The sequence below is a fragment of the Neopsephotus bourkii genome, unplaced genomic scaffold (genome assembly GCF_033783945.1).
Source record: "Neopsephotus bourkii isolate Nb327-2 ecotype Australia unplaced genomic scaffold, CSIRO-AGI_Nbou_v1 NB_846, whole genome shotgun sequence".
Lineage (NCBI taxonomy): Eukaryota > Metazoa > Chordata > Aves > Psittaciformes > Psittacidae > Neopsephotus > Neopsephotus bourkii.
Genome location: NW_026901342.1, coordinates 1,708,712 through 1,730,781, shown reverse-complemented (window position 1 = coordinate 1,730,781; position 22,070 = coordinate 1,708,712). Strand labels below are relative to the sequence as shown.

At 38.6% G+C, this 22,070-nt stretch overlaps 1 protein-coding gene across 2 annotated transcripts in view; it reads left to right on the top strand.

Annotated features, from left to right (window-relative positions):
• The window catches only part of ARHGAP28 (Rho GTPase activating protein 28), a 72,458-nt gene extending 51,010 nt beyond the window's left edge, over nt 1–21,448 (top strand). For both annotated transcript variants that reach the window (XM_061356332.1, XM_061356333.1), the window contains 12 exons: nt 654–741; nt 2,729–2,886; nt 6,498–6,663; nt 6,761–6,852; nt 8,159–8,236; nt 11,478–11,640; nt 13,098–13,180; nt 14,444–14,641; nt 15,674–15,817; nt 17,666–17,820; nt 18,463–18,527; nt 20,480–21,448. In XM_061356332.1, the coding sequence (XP_061212316.1) occupies nt 654–741; nt 2,729–2,886; nt 6,498–6,663; nt 6,761–6,852; nt 8,159–8,236; nt 11,478–11,640; nt 13,098–13,180; nt 14,444–14,641; nt 15,674–15,817; nt 17,666–17,820; nt 18,463–18,527; nt 20,480–20,571 (1,482 nt within the window). In that variant the 3' untranslated portion in view covers nt 20,572–21,448. The remainder of the gene's footprint in view (nt 1–653; nt 742–2,728; nt 2,887–6,497; nt 6,664–6,760; nt 6,853–8,158; nt 8,237–11,477; nt 11,641–13,097; nt 13,181–14,443; nt 14,642–15,673; nt 15,818–17,665; nt 17,821–18,462; nt 18,528–20,479) is intronic.
• Nucleotides 21,449–22,070: the final 622 nt, after the last annotated feature.

Genomic DNA, 22,070 nt, shown 5'->3' with positions numbered 1-22,070 from the left:
AGTCATCCCCTGGGTTTCTGAGCCCCTTTTCTGCTGTACCACACATGCTTCTGCCATTTTCATACAGTGCAGAATGATTTCTGGAGTGGAAAGAAACTAACTGGACTATGGAAAAGGTCAGGGTTTTTTTCCTAAAACTTTTTTGCAGTTCACTGATAAAACATTAGCATATAACCTATGGGAGGACATCCATCCAACAACCTGTTGGTGTCCAAATCCGGAAAGGCAGCGATTGGCTTGATTTCTGACAGGTGCTTGGAAGCAGCGGATATACAACATGTGTCAGAGAGTCCTCAAAAAGATTTGTTGCCAAAATGATTAAAAGCAGGATGGATTATAATTTGACAAGGACCTTTCACTTAGTACAATTATGTACAGCAATTTACTTGGCTAATTTCAGTCATTATATAGGATAAGACTCATTAGCTACAGTGAGCTGCAATATTACTGACCTCAACATAATCCAAATCTATGCAGCCTAGGGAAGATTAATTCTCAGGCTTGGCTATGAAAAATGTACTCTGGAGAATCACAACAGGTTGTTTAAACTTGGCGAAGGAGTGTAAGATGAGAATGATTGCTTGAACTGTAGCAGTTTCTGTCCATAGACGTTTACCTTCACTGCAGTCTGATCGTTTTTCCTTGCCTATCAGCCCACATTTGAGACAGTTCCAGTGTCACCAGTTCCTTCTAATGGTATCCAGCTTCCTGGGCAGAAGCCAGTTTGGAAATCAGTTAGCTGTGAGTATGCCAACATGTAACCAGTGTTCACTTCCTCCTAGGAAAATGATAGACAGAAAGATCCTTTTGTGGTTCAGAGGTTAGTCCCCTCTTTTATGTTGCTGCATATATCTCCTTAAAATCATTGTCAGCTTATTGTCATGCAGGAACTAAAGTTTCCCATTCAACAGCAGTGTTGTACAGACACAGACTGCTGCCCTTGAGGCATCAGTGTCCAAAAAGTACTGATCATTGCAAGGCTGTGAATATAAAAATAACCTCTAAAAATATAGTCCAGAATTTGTCCAAAATATGACAGCAGTGTATTTTCTTGTTGCAAATCATGACAAGAAAGGTGCATATTTCCTTCACATTTCTTCTCCAGTACTGCAGAAAATATAGTATTAGATATTTATAATTTTTCTGCTTCTGCCTTATTATTCTGATCTACTAACGGTGTTATTTTGGACATCCCTTAAGCACTTTGCTCCAACAGTGGCTGGCAGTGCCAATGAATGCTCTGCTCTGCTCAGTGTCTGTATACCTGTTAGCAGCCTTCCATGGGAATACGGAAGGCTTTCATTTGTTTTTAAAGCCCTTCCCGTCACCACTGTTCAGAGCATAACTAAATGGATATTAATAGAATCATAGAATAGTAGAACAGTTTGGGTTGGAAAGGACCTTAAGATCATCGAGTTCCAACCCCTCTAAGTTTCTAAACCAGAACCTTAGATGCTTACCTGTATTTCCACAAACATTTTCCTTGGTTGCAAAAGCTGCCCTGCTGATACCTCTGCACCTCAAAAAGTTGTATTAGAACAGCTGGAGAACCAAATGGCCAGGGGTACCATGGACTGTCTGTGGTCCCAGGTCCATGGGTGGAAAGAGAGATGTAAAACATGTTAAAATGGCTTGGCCGATAGGTAACATCAAAGGCTACAGTTTAGAAGCCAGGAGCCACTTAATAAAACAGGGCTTTTCCATGCAAAAATGGCAAAACAATGTTGCACAATTTTAAGTCCCTATATCTGTAAATACAATGATTCAAAAATCATGGGGCATGCACTTGTTTACAAAACATGTCATGATTTTTAATTCACTTTCTGATTTCCATGGCTTGTGAATTCACCTGGGTCATGTTAGTAAACTCTTCTCTGCAGTCCTGGGGGCTGAAATTTCGTTTCACTTCCAATGAAAATTATGATTCGGTTCCAATTTGGGGTTTATAGTACCTGGACTTTAAGGAAAACCAAAAAATTGTCCCAAGATATGAGAGATCAGTCATAAAAGTTGGCAACACTGGAACTCACATGTGTTATCATACTTTGGACTTCATAATAATAGTGTATTTCTGTGCTTGATTCTACTGATTTCAAAATTTTCCTCTGGAATCTACTAATTTCAGGAGGTGACTAAACCAGAGTAAAGCAATAAGTCTTTTTGCAGTATCTGCCAGAAATTCCAGTAGTAAAGTGTTTTTCAAACTGGAAGTCTGTACATTGTATCCTGTTTTGGTGCTACAAACCTAAATTAGCAACTGTGAATAATACACATATGTGAGCATATAAAATATATGCACAATGTCTTATAAGTGTACGTAAGCCAACAGTAACCTAAGAAACCATGTCAACAGTATTTTTCTGTCAGGAACTCTTATTTTTAATTGTTCATAAGACAAGTGCCACCACAGTTTGCTGGCGTGGGTAGACAAGGATGGAGCATAAAAACTTGATAATTCCTGATAAACAGGAAGTTCCAGCTTGACTATCTTTCTCACGAAAAGAAACAAGTTTAATAATCTAAAATGAAAATAGGGATCTTTATTCTAAAGGGTTATTTCCTCCAGACAAAACAGGAACATGCTGTGGTTTAAACTGAAATTCCTCTTTGAAGCATTTCCTTTATTACTTTCTCAAGATTTTTGTCATCTTGCTTCACTTTTTTTAATTTCTCTGTACTAATTGCAGGCATACATTCAGCATTCACATGCAATTTCCCTTATTTTCAGCTAATAGCTGTCTAGACTGTGGACTAGATAAAGGCAGCCCATCCATAACAGAGGAGCTCTCCTATGAGGTTTCTTTCTCAGAATCCCTTACAGTTCTTCCAAAAAACCAAGAATGGCCAAAAAACCAGAGGTTCAAAAAGGAAGACTCTGCTTTGCCTGTAAGTTTGTTCTCAACATATTTCCTCAATTGTTTTCTTTAATGCAGTAATTTCCTGCTTTATATCCCCAGCACACTGGAGTCTGTTAAGACATTAGCTGTTGTTCGCTCTGCATGATTTATAGAGACTGCCTTCGTGCCTGCCTACTACTTCTGACTGATTCCTAGAGTGGCGTCAAAGTTAATCTGGACATTGAAGCTTGGTTTTGACTTGAACTCATCTTGAACCAGATGACTATGTGTAGCTGAGTCCACAAATATTGCATCATCTACACATTTTTCAGAAAGAAATAAAGACAAGTTACTGGCACTAAAACTAGCAATCAATTTCATTACTGGCCTGTATTCCTACTTTATTCCCCCACAGATTATCTGCCTTTGTTAAAGCATAGATTTAAAATTGCTTTACAGATGAAGGGAGGAAATCAAGTCTTAGTCCTGCAGCAGTACTGATTGTCTGCAATCATTATTCAGTGCAATTACACCATAGGAGATAATACCTGAATGGTTAAAGGAAAGTTTATCACACCATACCATATCATATCATCCAACCAGACATACACTGAGCAGTTGTGTCATTATCTGGAATTATTTCATGAAGCCAAGGAAGTCAGTTTTCTATTCCCATCAGCCCTCACAGCTTCCATTACTGAAAGCTGGAGCATTAGGTTTATGCTTTCAGATACCATCATTTCAGTGAAATGTATGAAATAGCTGTAAATTACTTGGAATCATTTCCTGAATGTTATGATGTCCTGAGGTCCTGAGCTAATCTGAAATTGTTGCTATCCACACAGATGTTTAGCTCTCTAAGAATTATCTGTTTGTCCATCTCAGGCACCACCAAGGAAGAATAACTTGAGATGCAGAAGTAAGCTCCTGTGTTGAAAGGAGGGATAAAACACCAAGGAGATTACAACTGGTGTAAAATTCCTGTGCTTTAGTGTGTCTGAGTCTTGTGTAGTGGGGATAATTTGGTGTCCTGTGAAGAGTAAGGATATCTCTGCATTCATCATGATTTTGGCAAAACAAAAGTTCCTCCTTGATCCATGTAATAGCAAACCTAGGACCACAGCCTTCACTGCAGCACACACGCACAGATTGTTCTCTGCAACAGATTGGACAATTTCCAGTTGATATAGGAGGGAAACTAATGACAAACAGGGAAAGAAGATGCCACATCGATTATCATGGACTTGTGAGATGCATAATTATTTAATATTAGAAAAGGACAGTATTGTGCTGTAAATGAACTATTGTGAATGCAGGACATCATTTTGTGTGCTTGGAAGAGTGCATGAGAAATATACCAGGTCGTCACAGACAGAGAGTGTCTGAATAAAGTCAAGAATTGCAGCTGCTGACATTGGCATTTATCCTGCTTCACATGCTGTCACTATCATATTAGTTTTTTACTATACGGCTCTGAGAGGAACAGGCCCCAGCAAAAATATCACTTCTTGTTACACGGAATGCCAGTCACCTACACTCTGAAGGACTGTCTCTTCTTCCTCAAGGTGGGCCAATGAGGCCAGACTGAAGCCTACACAGCACCATAATTTTTCCAGAGCAGGTCTGACACAGTAATATAATCAGCTTCATGGATGGCATATACTGAGATGCACAGAAATAGACCATATATAGCATAAAATACAGTGTCTCCTGCAGCTCCCAGAAGACCAAACTCAGCATCACTGTCCTCATATGGTTGCATGTAATTTCCCCAAAATGGGACTGTGATCAACATGACTTAATTGAAGATATTAGAGAACTAAGAGTCAGTAAGCATTTCAGGCCCATCTTAGGATAATGTATAGTTCCATATAGAAACAACATATCACACGATATTAGGCATGATCCTTAGCCAAAATGCTAGTATAATCTAATTTCAGAATATTTTGGCCTCCTTCACTGATGCATGTTGTGACTGTTCGTAAGAAAAATCACAGGAAAATGGTGACACAAGACAGAAGAAAGTAGCCCAACCCCAAACCTTGTGTTAACACTGCATCACATAATTATGATCCTAGGAGTCAACCAGCCACCATGGAAAATTGTTGTAGCTATACTTTGTAATTGGGTTTGGACTGTTTGTCATTTTTTTCTTGGCAGACATACCTTTTCTCATTCACCTCAGAAAATATATGTGACTTTTTCTTATTTTCACGATTATTTATTGTGCTTTGACTGCTTTTTTGCATCACTGGAACTAAACACATAGATATTCTTTAGTATTTTACGTGTCTTCAGAAGAGAATCCTCTGTATAGCTTTTGTTACATTAAGTCTCAGCGTAGAAGTCACAGTGGAATTGCTGCATTCTAGAGAGGAAAGATTCTAGTCTAAAATGCCCCAGACAGCATGTAATTTAGTTATTCCATCCCTTCCATTCTTTCTCCCCCAGTTATGATTAATCTCTATTGAAAGACCATGTACAATGTGATTTAGGAAGTCCTAACCTCCATGATCTCGATGTCCTTTGTCGTCTCCTACTTTTGAAATCTGGTGTAAATTTAATCCTTTTTTCATTGGCTTTTTTGTTAATCTGTGTGACTGATTTCATCTAAAAATGACCTATTGAGTCCAAATTTGTTTTAAAAAGAGAGGACTGGGCTGAAATCTCCCAAAGCAAAACATTATTAAAGGCTATGTTTCCACTCAGTTCCCTAAAGGGAGGAGGTGATTTGTAATGTTATTTATTTATACCTCTATCAATTACTGGCTTAAATTACAATTAAATTGAAAAAGCATACAATACTAATGATCCACAGTTCTCTTAAAAGCATTGGGGTTAGTATAACTTTGTTATTATGTCTAGCAACTACGTCAAAAACTGATGGGTATTTGTTCTTTTTGACATTTGTATAAATGCTTCTGTCATGACTCAACATTCCTGGGTCTGGTCCGCAACACTGCAGTTTCTAAAATATGTAGACACCTTCACATGTCCCCAAATTACTAAGTATCATTTAATTCAAATCTACTTGAATAAATTATTTCTTAGCTACTGGGAGTCCTGTTTCTAAACCTATATGCTTCTTGAGCAATTAAAACTACCAGCAAATGGCAGGTTGGCATCAGGACTAAGTGATTTTGCTTCTGGGCTTTTCCTCAGATCTTTAGTTTCAACTCTCCTATAATACCTCATAAATTAATAGCAGACACGGATTCATTACACACACACACACAATTGATATACAACCATTTCTGTGATGAAATGTGTCAGCTACTTCAGCAACATTCAGAGACACTCTGGGGGAAGCAGCAAGAGAGAAAAATGTTACATCCTGCTGAAACTGAGCAAAGTTTAAGTAGCACACAGCTCATTTGTCCCAGCTGTAGTACAGGCAATGAGGTTAATACTACTGCCCCAGCACCACTTACTAGTCAAACTGCAAGGGAACATGATAAGCAAGAAACTCAATTTTATGTTTCAAATGGATGCAAGTTATAGCAACATACTGGGCTAATATACTGTATTGTAGTTCAACCTTTGGTAATATCCATCTACCCTAATATTACTACCTATCACATACTATTATCTCTTTCAAAAGAAAAATATCACTTCCTGCCATTTTTGTGCAAATAAAGATGCAACCCATCTCTACTGTAGAAATTCATTGTACGGAAAAGCCGGTTTGGACTGACAGAAGTTGGAGACCTGTCTCCTGAAGACATGAAGAAGATCCGCTATCTCTCCCTGATTGAGCTAACTGCTTTCTACGATGCGCTGGGGGTGGAGCTGAAGAGGAACCGTGCAGAGAGGGTGCGGGGACGAGGTATCGTGCTGTGAGCTGGGTGCCGCTCAACATTGCAAAGAAGACATGTACGATGCTGTGTTTCCTGTTTTTCACCTTTGTTTTTATTATTTTTAAGAAAATGGTCTGTTTGGAGTCCCTCTTACTGTACTGCTGGAGAATGATCAAAAGAAGGTTCCTGGAATAAAAGTTCCCCTCATCTTCCAAAAAGTGAGTGTAACTCAACCTGCTCTGCCACCAAGATTTGCTATTCCATTATTTGCATTGACACTTAAAAAGAGTCATCAAATAAATGAAGATGTAGGCTTTACAGAGTTGGTGTCTGCAGGTTGTCTGTGGGTGGGTTGTGGATTGAAAACCTTGTGGCAAGAAGACAAAATTTGCTCTTTTTGTGTGCTGTATCTGTGGTGGGGACCCCTTTCAATTTCTGTAATCACATCATACCATACAGGAAACTTCAGGAAACATATATCTGGCTTTCTTTCTCATTAAAGAGCCATTCAAAATTGTGTCTGTGTGCAGAAGCAGCAGAGGTGAGTTCTCTCAGGAGTTTTAATTTCACATGAACTTAAGCTGTAGGTATATCTTGGCTACTATTTCCAGAATGAAAATGGTATGTTCTCACTGAGATTTGCATTACAAGATGTCATTTATGTAAGTCATTTGACAGTACAATGACATCCAGTGGCTGTTTTGGAGGTACACAAACACAAGCACACATACAATTACACAGGTTCACATGATATCAAAATGACAACAAATTTCCCTGCAAACACTGACAAAAGAGAAAGTGGTGTGGAGTGTCAGGGGAAAAACTGACATGACTTGAATATTTACATGACTTTGCAATCAGCTCTCCTGTCAAGATATCGTGGGAAAATAGAGGGATCCAAAAACTGGGGCGGGAAGCAGAGGTGGTGGTGAAAACCCAGAGCTGTACGAATAAATGCTAGGAAATGATTTTTTTTTTTCTTGTTCTAAATTACATTAAATCAAAGCATATTTATTTTTTTAATAAAGAATTAGAGTGGAAAGCCTATTCCTCTATTCACAAAAATTTCAAAATAAAATATCCTGGGATCATTTTCTAAGTGAGTTCTCAGCTCCCAGAAATGTATGTTATCTATAGTCCTTTCCATTGTGCTCCTTGGGGAAAGACTTAAACATTTCTCAGAGGTTAATTTTCCCTCAAAACACCATTGTGTTTTACCCAGTGTATCTGCCCTTTTATTAATACGTTTATGTGTTAATTGTTCGGTAGCAGTGCCAAATCTCAAATCAAGGACAGAGGGGCCTGTTGCATTATTGGTTTTCCGTACTCTGCATACTCTGTATTTCAGGGTCAGGAGTATGAAGAAACAATTAGGAAGGTTTATTCACATGAGTTGGCTTGTTTTCATTAGCAAATTATATAGAAATAGATCTTTTTCAAATTAGTTTCAAGGATACCTAGATTGATAGGTAACATTTTAACTACTTCTGAGTATTTTACTGGGTTTTGTTGGTTCTTTTTTAGTTGCTGCTCAAGCTTGAGGAAACAGGTTTAGAAACTGAAGGAATTCTACGCGTGCCTGGATCTGCCTCCAGAGTCAAGGTACATGCTTGTGCCAGTTTTCTGTCTCCTGGACCACAGACTCTATGTAAAACAATACAGTGCACACAAATTCACACTGCACAAAAACACGGATTTCTGTAGCTCAGCGGTTCTATTCCTACCAGTGAAAGGTCATATTGGTTCCTGGGAACCAATAAATCACAGAACTTGTGGTCTATTGCTTTGCATTTGTTAATGCTCTACATAAAGCACAGACTTGACATTGAATGCAGTTTTCATAGAATCATAGAATAGTTATGGTTGGAAAGGACCTCAAGATCATCAAGTTCCAACCCCCCTGCCATGGGCAGGGACACCTTGCTCTAAACCATATTACCCAAGGCCTTGTCCAACCTGGCCTTGAACGCTGCCAGGGATGGAGCATTCACAATCTCCCTGAGGTTGCTCTGTTTTGCTCTAGTAAACACTGAGGGATCCTTTCAGTTTATATGTATTGTCCAAAATTGCTGTGATCTTATCTCTGTTTTAATTTATTCCATAAATCCAGAGTTACTAAACCGAGTGAATTTGAGATAAAGATCTTATTCTATGTCAGTTTAACCTTTATGCCATTTTATTTCTCATTTATCATCTGTGATCTTACAATTTCATGTTCCAAGTGAGAGAAACTTGGCCTGCTTCACTGTTTGGCAGCCTGAAGTACTGCATTTTCACAAGCTACTTGCAGGCTATGAACACAGGAAAGTTGGTCCCCAATAACTTGACATTGTGGTGCAGTAATGCTTGCAATTGTTTCTGCAGACTAATTTGATTCCAGGAGCTGGAAGCCTTTGGCAGAGGCAAATTAGGAAAACAAGCTTCTTACAGTGCATCCAGCTCCCACTTTCTCACCCTCAGGAAGGCTAGTCTTGTTTTCTGAGGCAGTAAGTCTCTGCATTCTGGCAGCCACACAAATGTTGGGGATTGCTAAACGCTGATAGGCTGGAAATCCTCAAAATGACTGAACAAGAAAAAGCAGCGTTACATGAAATACACCAAGGATAGGTAGTAGCTTACAGCTCCCTTTGACTCTCTGGATTGAGGAAAGCACCCAGCACCTTGCTAAATGCTACATCTTGCCAAAGGGAGCTCCTAAACTGGCCTATGCTTTTCAGCTTCCTCATTTTTTCCTACAAATTCTTAAAGCATTATTTCACACAATCTCCACTTTTTCCAGCCTCTCCGAGGAGATTACACAGCAGGGCCGTGCTCTAATTAAATTACTTTCATATTCCTTCCATATACTGCATTGTGTCTTGTTCACTTCTTATTCACAGCCTATACCCAGGGAACTGCTGTGAGATATGACTTTATATGTATACTGGGTGGTAAGTTAAAGTGCCCATATGAAAGCTTTAAATTATTTGAGTTTTGGCTTCACTTAAGTCTGTCCAACAAGCCAACAAGCAAGAGAGAGGGCTTTTTCAAAGCAGATCCAGATTTTATTCTTCAAAGCCTTCATACATTATTATGACATTAGGATTTGAGAGCATTCCAATTTCATTTCAGTCTTGTTTGGAGAAAGAAAAGTCATATGGAAGTGATTAAAGGTTACTCCTCTATAAAACAAAGAATAGAAGAAATAAATACAAGTTTTCCTCTGTAATCTAGTTTGTAACAACAGCTCCAGTGAACCAAAAATGTTTGATAGTCTAACGTAGGATCAATCACATTTAAAAAAAAATTGAAAAAACATTTTTTAAAAGTACTTAGGTGCATATGGGGGGGGGGGGGAGAGTATCAAATGTACATATGTGCTTGCCCCTGTGGATATATATATTATATTAAATGCTTATGTTTCAAATATCTTGCTTTCTGTTCCTATGGCTTTTCCCCAGTTCTCAGCAGAAAAATGTGGAGTAGTTTTTCTGTCCTCTTGTGCTTTTGATGAGGGGAGGATTTCTATTCCACATTTTCCAGTCAGTTACCAAGAGAGAATTTAATCCAGGTGTTTGTACAGATTATGTGAAAAGGCTGCAAATATAGAGGAAGTGGAGATAGGCAGATTGCAACTAGTAAAATGTGATAGTAAGAATGAGACTGTAGCATTATATACCAAATCCTGAATAACTTTCTATTTCCTTTTGTGCCAACCATTCCACTTAATTATGTGTGACCATATTTGATACGTAATTTCCTTCCATTCATGTGTAGAAGCTTTTCTGTCTGAAAGGACTAACATTTTTTGCATAATATTAAGGTGCATTTGACAAAAACATGATCTGAAACCTGAATGTTACCTACAGATATATTTTGCCGTAAATGGTCTCACAAAAAGCAGCAACAAACTTCCTATGGATAAAGCAGTATTAGGCCAGTAATAACTATGAAAGATTCACTATTTATGGATGTCCTTATAATACAATTTCATCTTTCAAGCTTATTAACCCAACAAATTTTTGAGGAGCTTGCATTTCCAAGCAGTGATCTGGGTTTGAAGCTAAATTCTGTTCCTATTAGGAACCTCACTGAGTACTTTTTCCAATTCACACTCATGTATGAAACACTGAGTAGTTACCCTCCAGAACTAAATAGACTTCTGTTACAGATCAAGATGCTAACATTGGAGAACAAGAGGTTGAAATGGGCATCAAAATGGTATAATCTGTTGTCTTAGTTCTCTTACCCTCTTGTGGTTTTGTGGTGTGTGTATGTATTATGTGGAAGTTTTCTGACAGTAATGGTTTGATACTTTTATTTAGTGATCAAATCTAATTGTAGCTAACCTGAAAGAAAACATCCTTCTAAAGACAGGAAGACTTGGAGCTAAAGCCATTTGTTTGGGACCCATGGACTCAGGTGCCAGCAGACTATCTAGCAAACTCACTGGCGCTGAAGAAGCAATGTCACTCCTTTGTGATTTAGGGGTCAAGACACCTGGAGAGTGTTTTAAAACAAAAAAAAATCTATGCTAAAAATCCTGTTTAATTGAATGTTTTGTTACTCCATTGAAGATATTGCACACAATTGTCTTGCTTTAAAATCGTTTAAATGGGTTGCCGGCAGAAATGTAGCTATAACAAACCAAATTTAGCCTTGGTTGCAAAGTATCCCTAAGAAGCTGACTTGTTAACCTGCTCTGAACTCCATGCAGCTGTACTTAGACCATAGTGATTTAGGGCTACTTTAATTGAATTGCAATGTAAACCTGCCTGTTGTTTGTAATGGGATTTCTGAAGTGATCTCAAACTGCCAGGTCAGAAGCAATGATTAAAGGTCAGATGTTCCTTTTGTCTTTCAGAATCTCCATCAAGAACTTGAGGCAAAATTTTATGAAGATACTTTTGACTGGGACCAAGTACGAAATAATGATGCAGCAGGACTGCTGAAAATGTTTATAAGAGAGCTACCAAGCCCACTTTTCACAGTAGAATATCTGCCTGCTTTCATCACATTAGTTGAAAGTATGTGGAAATGGAGTTAGTATGAAGTCATCTAAATAAAATGCAATAGTAGACATTACACCTTTTTCTCTCTCTGAAGTAGAGAGAAAAAAACATGTATTTTTTTCTCTCTCTGCAGTAGACAGTACATTGCTTAAATATTTAAATTTTCTGCAAGTTTTCCTTTTCAAATGGAAAATAGTCTCTGCATTTAGCGAATAGCATAGTCTCATGTGAATGACATAACAGTTTAATGAAAGACTGGAAAACTGTGAGCAAACAATAGCCAAGCAATGACTTTCAGGTTTAGACCCTGATTCTCACAAATTATAGATTTCACAAATGAAAATTTCTGTAAGGTAAAGTCAAGTCACTGCCCTTTAGCTGATATTCTGTTGGATCTATTTTCTTTCTCTGGAGGTTTGTGCTGAGGACAGGATATTTGTACAAAGATATGTGTGATCACAGAAAACGTCAGGCAGTTGGGTTTTGTTTTCAGTGTACATACAGCCTCTCATTCTCAGTACATTTTGTTCATTTCCTCTCCAGGAAGAATGCAGTAGTACCTTGCCATGACTATTGCCTTCACTGTAAGTTCACTTGGGCTAGGACAGAGTAAAAGTATCAGGATGGTAAATTTATCATGCAAACCAGTACAGAAAACTAAACCTGGTTGCAGGCAAGTTTTTGGTGTCTCCATGTGGTAGTTTAAAACACACAGGAGGTAACCCGTTCTGTAACCTTCACATACCTGAGTGTATTCTTTGTGAGCCCTAGGCTGCATGCAGTCACCATCACTTAGCAGTTTGGAGAAGATTAAACAGCAGGTGCCTGCTTTACTCCCTACCACAGACATGCTGTCCACATCTCGCACTCTTTTTGTCTCCAAAACTCTCAGTCATTCTGAGTGGAAGCAAATGACAGTTTTTCTTCCCATCTTCTCCACCCTAGCTCTTCTAGTGAGCATTGCAAAATAACAGTATATACTAATTGTGAAAACATGATGGCATTTGTAACTGACAAAGCTCTATATTTATCTAGAGTGCTAGATTTGCGACAAATACCTTTTAAGCTGTAAGCGATCAATCTCCACTCCAATGGCACAAGCTTTCATCAAATTACTCAATAACATTAGTCTGAAGATTCTCTGAAAACAAGTTTCCATTTCAGTTTGAAAGGGGGAAAATACTTGTTCCACATTTGCAGCATATTCTGACCATCATATCAAAGAGAAACTGTCTAGTACTGAAAACTACTGGCTCCTTGCCAATACAAAGCCTTGTCACCCCTCATGATAAAGACCCAAAATGATGATGGAAAACCCACTCATTGAATTGATTTTATATTTGGAAAATGGACCTAATCATGCTGGTCTCAACCAGGCAGTGTTTGCTGTGTTTCTAGAACTGCTGACCAACACAGTTTTTAGAAACTATTGCAACAGGGATTTCAAAAATATTAATTATTCATATTCTTAGAAATCTCCAAGATCAAGTTACAGCTACAAGCTTTGCATCTGTTGATCATGCTGCTTCCTGAGGCCAACAGAGACACAGCCAAGGTAAGTTCTTAATTTGCTACCACCTGCCATCTGTGGTGCTTTTGACTTTTAAATGACACTTTTTTTTTTCTAACGGTCAGAGATCAGACAGTGCACTGGGAAATGATTTATCTGTGAGTTTTGTCATTTCCTTGAAAAGAATTGGGAGGGAAAAAGTAAAAATCATGGGTTGGGATAAAATCAGCTTAATAGGACAGAAAAAGAAGGAACAACAATAATAAGAATGATATAATAGAATTAGAATATACAAGCGATGCACGATGCAGTTTATCACCACTTGCTGATCGATGCCCATCCAGTTCCCAAGCAGTGGGTCTTGACCAGCTTTCCCCCAGTTTATATGCTGAGCATGTCGCTACATGGTATGGAATATACCTTTGGCCAGTTTGGATTGGCTGTCATGGCTGTGTCCCTTCTCAGTTTCTTATGGCCCCCCCGCCTCCTTGCTGGCACGGCATGAGAAGCTGAAAAGTCCTTGGCTTAGGGTAAGCACTGCTCAGCAGCAACTTATATCATCAGTGTGTTATCAACATTATGCTTACACCAAATCCAAAACACATCACTGTACCAGCTAGTAGCAAGATAATTAACTCTATCCCAGCTGAAACCAGGACAGTGTTATAAAAGGACTCATTGGCAGACCCCAACTCTAACCCCAACTGCAATCTGTCCTATTCAGTCAACTAAAGTGAAATTCTAAATAAAACACCCAAAAAGAAAATTATTTTCCTTTGTAAGAATCAACGTCAATGAGCAACCACTGAGCCCTTTGTGCTTTCATTATCCCAGAACAAAAGTTGGGGGGCTGCTGGCAGAAAATCTTCATATTATATCACATATGGGACTGGTGTACATTTGAAGAGAGGCTGATCACCCTGGTCATTGTAATATAAAAAGCCTTGGCCAGATACATCAAAATGGGAACCTTGAAGTCTATGAATAAATTAACTATTCAATCATAATACTTGTTCCTCTCCTACAGGATTCAGAGCCGTAGTGCAGACACTGTACTTGACATATATTTTGGATTATTCTCTAAGTGATATATAATTTATTAGTGTATATTTTCATAACACTGTTCTTCTATGATTGACACAGGTGGTTGTGCCAGCAGCTATCAGCCAAATTAAAATGCAAAACCCCCTAAATTTCACCTCCAAGTGCAAATATAGCAGCTTTTGAGCCAAGCATGCTGTATGTTTGAAAATGCTGCATTTAAGAAGTGCTTTGTGAGACTCAGAATAAAAAGTGTTGTTTTTCCAGGCCTTTCTTCAGTTCCTGAAGAAAGTGGTTGCTAACGAAGGAAAAAATAAAATGAATTTGTGGAATGTTTCTATGATTGTTGCACCAAACCTCTTCATCTACAAAGGGAAACGGGCAAACCAACAAGAGATGCAAGCAGCTGCCACTACAGCGCATGTTGTGCGGCTTTTAATTCGGTACCAGGACATCCTGTGGACAGTGAGTAAAGCTGCTTCCCTCTTTAAGGCTCCAATACAGAGAAGTATTTTGCTCTGCATAAATAAGAGTAAACTGATCTTCCTATAGGAAAGTTAGCTATTCTTTGAAAACTGGCTGAAGTCTTCTACATGTAGAATGAGATAAGGTGACAGAACCTCTGGACAGAGATTTACTTCACCTAAGACATTCACTTTAGCACAAATTGCCCTACAGAGGTACCTATCCCACACCATTTTTTATACAGAAAAATGCACAGGAGAATGACTTAATCTAGACGCCTAGGTGAGATGTCTAAACATTACAGCAGTCTTCCAGTACAAGGGGACCTGCAAGAGTGCTGAAGAGGGACTTTTTACAGTGCATGTAGGGATAGGACAAGGGGCAGTGGTTTTAAACTGAAAGAGAGGAGATTTAGGGTGGATATAAGGAAGAAATTCTTTGCTGTGAGGGTGATAAAACACTGGAACAGGTTTCCCAGGGAAGTCATGGATGCCCCATCTCTGGAAGTGTTCAAGGCCATGTTAGATGGGGCTTTGAGCAACCTGGCCTACTGGAAGGTGTCCCTGCCCATGGCAGGGGGGTTGGAAGTAGGTGATCTTTAAGGTCCCTTCCAAGCCATTCTTTGATTCTATGAATGAGATTAAATGGCTGCTTAAAATACAGTCCATAGTAACATGGGATAAAAGTGTGTCCTGCCTGCTGGATTTCAGAAGGTTGGCATGAAAATGACTGTCTTGGCTCCTTTCCTCCAAACAGAGGGAGGGTATGATGGGTATTGCAAAGACTACCTCATAATAAAATTCCTATAACTGCAAATATCACTAAAAGTTTCACATGTTATAAAAGATGATCTACAGTTTCACCAAAGGAATAACTGGGTGAATTGTTAGAGGGACTTCCTAATCACATGTACTGTCTGTGAATGAATAGAGCTTTCACTGCTGAAATTTTGGTGCCTTTCTAAAGCCCCAACACTAGTTTTATGGGGAGAAAAATTACTGTATATTCTTAGTCCTGGTTTCCTCCATGTAGGTCCCATCCTTCCTGATTTCCCAAGTGAGAAAAATGAATGAAGCAGCAATGAACAACAGCAAACGGCAGATGATGTTTGACAAAGGAGTAAGAAAACTTCTGAGGAGAAAAACCATGGAACGGGAGCGACCTGAAAGACCAGAGGTGTGGTAAAAACTTATCAAGTGTAGCTTTAACCAGCCTCCCTCCTTTCTTACCTCATAAAAGCTTCTGGAGGTAGGGGGGAGGAAATTCTGACATACAAAATATGCTGATTTGGGAGCTAGCTTGAAATACGAGTTTCCAGCCCAACATTCTAGTAAGACAAAGCTTTGGGAATTGATTAAGAAAATGTGGGGAAGAATAATTTCCAATTTGCCTAACAGACATCAAAACTGGGACTAAATCTTAGATGCCTAAGTAGTTTTTGTTATTGAAATAGTCAGAGAAGAGAGGTGGATACTTTTGAGGACATCAAGAGCTCTAGGTGCAGTTCAGGCTTAGGGAAGTCTGACTCAAAAAATCTTCCTTTGGAGGTCTTAAAGCCACCAACTTTTCTCTACTGCGTAGGTATGTAGTTTAGGAACTTGCTTGGGGTATTATTACTTCAGTACACCTAAAAGCAACTTACACATTAGGTGTAATATACAATTTGGGCAACAAAGCAGGTTGTGTACACATGCACAACATATACACTCCCTATAACTGCTTATATGTAATTTTTCCATGTGGTATCTACCTTTAATAACCCAGAGAGAAAGTATTTAAAGTCTTCCATGCAGGTTTAAAAGAACTGCTCAAGGTATCTATAGTTTTTGAAGGAGCAGCAGAAAAAAGAAATTGAGAAAGAATGATTTTAAGAGATTACAAACAATAGAGAAAAGCCACTTAATACAGGCAACAGAAAAAATGCAGAAGGGAATGTCTGAGGAAAAAATTAAAAGAAATCATATGTATTGATTGTGAATCCATGAAATCCAGCTTTTTGGAGAATTTATTCATTGGTACTGACTGAAATATATTGTGGGTAGGACACATATTCGTGCTGCAAATGGAGAGAGAGATGTTTGTTTAAAATTGTGGTGTAGACTACTGTGTTTCAAAACTGTATTCACCCTGGAATGAATACAGTGAGAGCTTCTGAGGATAGTCAATTACTGCAGTCATTGCACCTTCGGGAAGAGAAGTTCATTGATCGTAATGGGCTTTGCATCTAATAAAAACAAGAGTAGCCATCTCAGGTAGCTGAAATATGAAGGGTAAATTGGAGGCAAACTCCATTTGGATAACTAAGTTGAATTCTGAGAGCACTTAACACAATCCCCAGGTCTCAGACGTTCTAAATCACACAGGGACAGAGACTGGAGAGACCATTGTGCTCTGCTCAGCATGGTATTAACTGGATTAGAACTGGAATGCGAATCTTGCTAATTGATTTATCTGCCATTAATCATGGAAGAGTGCATAAACTTCATAGATGATCATTTGAACCCTACTCAAGGTCAAATTTCAAATTAACAGAAACCATATGGTACTTTGATATTTTACTGTACATACACTTCGATCTAGTTCAAGCCATAGGAAGCAGAAACAGAGAGCTGGATCTTCATGTCCCAGGAGAATCTCATCTTTGAAAGGAAGAGTAGATATTGCTAATAATTTTTATGTATTTTTAAATAGGCAGTTGGTTCACTCACCAGTGTGAACAGAAATGTTTTTTAAAATGTCAGATAACAACTTGACTCAATATTACTGTAAGCAGTTAAAATTTAAGGGCTTTCCTTTGTTCTATGTGTATTTATGGAATACTTACCAAAAAGTTTGATCTTTGTGTTGTACTTTGTTATACCGTACCTACAAATTTGCACCTGTATGACTGTAAATATATTTTTTGAATAATTGATTCCAGGGCAGTGATTTTTGCAAGTAAACTCAAAAAGAATTGCAGACTGTTTCTGAATGGACCAAAAGCAGTATTTGCCTTAGACTTACTCTACTGAATATTGTTTTTAGGGAGCTGTCACTTTTCCCCCATACCTGCAGTCTGACATACCCGAGGGGGTGATAAGGGTTTACGCTCCACTGCATTCAAAAGTCTCTATGGCAATTCAACTCACTAGCCAAACAAAAGCCAAAGACATCCTGGCTCGATTCCACTGTGAAAACAGGTGGGTAAACCAGAACATTTTGTTTTTCCTGAACAATAATGTCAGAACCATTAATGAATAGATTGTTCCCGTTTCAAATGCTCATTGTGCTACAAGAACTTTTTTCTAATCTAAAATTGCTAATTTATGGTTATGTTGGTCAAAGAAACTGTAACCACTGACTTTATTCTTCATATTGTACTTAATAACTGGCTCCTATAGAGAATCAATCTGCCCTCTGTTATGCCACTATTAAAAATATATGTTTTATAGATTCACTGCATAGAGAACCCAGAGGGATTGTCTTACATCTGCCCATAAAATGTTAATTTTTATTTATTTTTTTTAATAATGATTATTAACAGTTAGGAGAAATGGTAAATTGTATCTCAAAGTATTTTCTGCAGTCTTTCCATGTTACAAAGTAATTCTGTCCTTTAAATAAATAATATGAAATAAATAATAGAAGGTTTATTTAACTGCAACACAGTAACCTATCTCTATAGCAGATTCAGTATTCTGAAGTGCTCCATTTGGTAGAAGTCCTTTCTTTTGATAAGTAAGTTCACAGGGGCAAAAATATCAATTTTTAGCTTACATAGACAGCAGCTGATAAAGCAGTGGTATAAGAGAAAGACAAACTAAAGTTTTTTTCCATCCTAGCCATGGATCATCACAGAACATGAGAGGCCAGATCCAAAGTTTACATGAAATTGGAGGAAATATAGGTACGTCTCCATTTTGAAAATTCAATGTGGAATGTTGGTAGCCTCCTTAATGACCTCAGGCAGTGCTATTTTCACACAGCTGGGTTTCTCCTACCCTCCAGTCCATCTGCAGGAAAGAAGCCTGACCCAAAAGCTGTTAAAATCAATGTAACAATTTCTTCTGACTCCAGTGTGAGTGGAGGGGCACCCTGCAGGGGATAGTGACCTGATGGCTGATCTCAGCAGGACCCCTTACAGTCCTGCCAAATTCATCTGACCTTTTGCTTTCCTCTCTTACTCTCATAATTGAGAATTTTTCCATGGTTAAGAGACCCTTAGTCGTCTTCTTGCAAGCACATTCCACCTCGCTGTCAAGCCTTTTCCCAAGACCTATTTCTTCCTTTCTGTATTTAAGTGTTAACCTCCCCCAAAGAAAAAAATACAGAATTGAGAATTCAGCCCCTGCATATATGTGTGTAATAATCTAATCCATGCTCTTTATTTAGATTGTAAATTCCTTGCAGATTTTGTCTTCTTCTGTGTTTCATGCAGTGATATTTTTGTAATAACAACATAGGCTTGCCACACAAGTTTCTGGCCAAAAGGTCAAAACCCAGATTTTAATTCAATATTGCACACTCCTGACTCTCTTCTTTCTCTATTCATACTAAAACCCTGGATGCTCTGTTGGAGTCTTTTGTCAACTGATTAGTTTATGCCTTGATGCTTCTAGATTCAGTTCTAAACATTTTGTCTAAAATCATCACAAAATATCACAGCCTTGCTTCAGCAGTCCAGAAGAAAAAGTCTTTATTACTGAAGGTATACAAAGCTAAATTTGATCAGTTGTTTTGCCTGGCTAAACAGATAGCCAACCAATGCTAAAATAGAAGATCCTAAAAGCCGTGTGAAACTATCCCAAGTATTCCCACCACGCTCTTTCCAAAATCTAGACATTTAATTTGCATCTTCATTTAAAATTATTTTTATAGTCCTAGATCTTTCAAGGTACCTTAGGCTACTGATTATGCATTAATTCATTTATATTGCTTTCATCTGAGTAAAATCATTAGGACCCAAGTGACCTTGTAAGTAACTGCACAAAAATTTGACCATAATCCTTTGTGCCACAGCAATGTAACCTCACCAATTAAATGACTCTATCACCCAGTGTAAATGCAATATAAGTCCAACAAATCAACTTAACTCAAGAATTTATTGTCTTATTACTCAATTAAGTAATAAAGTAATTAAGAGGCACCAAATGCCTCTTCCCCTCTGCCTGCAAAGGCAGCAGGGACTCCCCAACCACCCAACTCTTATTCCCAGTCACCACCTTGCAAAATCCTCAAATGGCCATACTTGGGAGGCCTTTTATTTTTTAACCAGAAAAACAGCAACTGCTGTAGTCCCAGTAGTTCTTTGCAAGACCCTAGCGGGATGGGAACACATAGTTTACAGAGCTGCTTTTTCAGAATTAAAAAATGGTGCAGAAATGAAGTCAGGGTTGCAATTCCAGCTCAGTAAATCCAAAGAAATACCCCCCCCCCCCCCCCATACTGTGGCACTTACAGTAACAGTGTTGTTAATGCTTCTAAAGAAACCACTATGTTTGTTCACCATTTGAGTAAATGTCTTGTCCATAACTCAGTTTAATGCAAGACATCTTGCCTGGAAGTGAAACTGAATTCATGACTCTCAGTGAGTAAAACCACTCACAAATTTAGCAAAGCCCCTGCCGGTATCCAGGCGAGATATTAGCTGCACACACTGAACTAGGCTGTCTACATACAAGTCAAAGATGTATTCAAGGACATTTTAACACCATTCATCCCTGCCCATGGCAGGGGGGTTGGAACTAGATGATCTTAAGGTACTTTGCAACCCAAACTGTTCTGTGATTCTATGATCCTTTCCCATATACTAAAGTGCTCAGAATATGCTATGATTCATGCTGTGAATTCCCATTTCAGGTCAACACTGTTTGGATCCGGACGCATACATGTTAGATGTTTACCGTGCAAACCCTCAGGCAGAATGGGTCATAAAACCAAAAGCAAGCTGAAGCAGAAGGCTGTGGTGTACTGGACAAAAGCCAAATGGGGAAGAGTGATGCCTGTCATTTTAAGAAGCTCTTGCCAGAGACAAAACAAAAGGGTAGCTACAGGACATCATTCCTTCCTACCGTACTGTCCAACTGATGGTCACCATTTTTGGTATGAGCATTATCACTCCAACTTCTGGGCCATCAGAAAAGATCATATCAGTTACACTTTCATACAGATTACATTTGTGCCAGTTAGCCCAGGAATTAAGGAGGACAGACCAAGGTACGGTGCACAGAAAACAACCGGAGTTGTTTGTTTCCTGACCTGATGTTAGAACTTGAATTTTGTGAGAGAATCCAGTAGCATCCAAGGATGTATGAAACACTACAGACCACAGTGTAACACAGAAGTGTCAGAGAGATGTTGAAGAGAAGAAGGTATCTGTCAAGCATCGAAGAGAGGAGCTCAACCTGCAGCAGTGCCAAGACATGGCTGTGTGACAAAATCAAACCTTTCTACTGAAAGTAAACCTGTACAGTGTGCATTATTGCAATATTTATGTCTCTCAGTCAGTCCTCATGAATACATGATGCTGGGGGAGGTGGGAGGCAGGAGGAAGAAGTACTGTATAAACAGCTATACAGCTCCATATATGTTCACCATGTACCACTGTATATATTACTACCAGTCTTCCAAAACTGTCTGGATCACATTACTGTGTGAAATTGTAGAGCCACAAACCATTTTCTCCTTCCTTCCCTGTCACATATACAAGGTTTGGGAGACAAATGCCGGGTGAGAAGGACATATTCCCCTGCCTCTATCTTTTACTTGATACTCTCAAATTTAAGCCTGTGTAATGCCATAATAATATGATATGCGTTAATGGTGCCACTTACAGCCATCACCTTTTTTTTGTTAAACATTATAGTTTCTTAATTTGTAACCTAACTATTTTTCTTTTGTTTATTTTAGCTTTAAGATGTAAGCAACTTTTATACTATTCAGCCGCATTGAAATGAGAGATCTTTGGATCTTGTACAATACAGCATAGAGAATAAAAAGCTTCCAATAAGCACAGGGATTTAACACCCTCATTTAACATTTACACACTGGGGCTTTAAAACTACAGCCAAACTAGGCCCAGTTGTGCTGGGGGTTTTACAAATACAGAGCAAATAGCAGCTCCTTCTACAGATGACATGTAGTCTATGAAAACACATAGGCTGGAGAAAGAACAGTGGGCCACAACTGCATTGGGAATGAAACAGCAAATGTAAGACAGTATCCTAGTCTGTACTCAAGTCTGTAGCCAGTCACAAGGGTGAGCACTATTCTTCACCTAACCCTTTTGTTCTGGATTATACTTTTACAGAACTGGAGCATGTTTGTTGAGTAAGGAAATCACAAGTCTCTGGAAAACAGCAAGTATTTTCTTCATCTTTGTCTTATGCAGAAAATGGGAACTAATGCCTTCAACTGCACTGCAGTGTCTCTTGTCACTGGGTGATGGTAT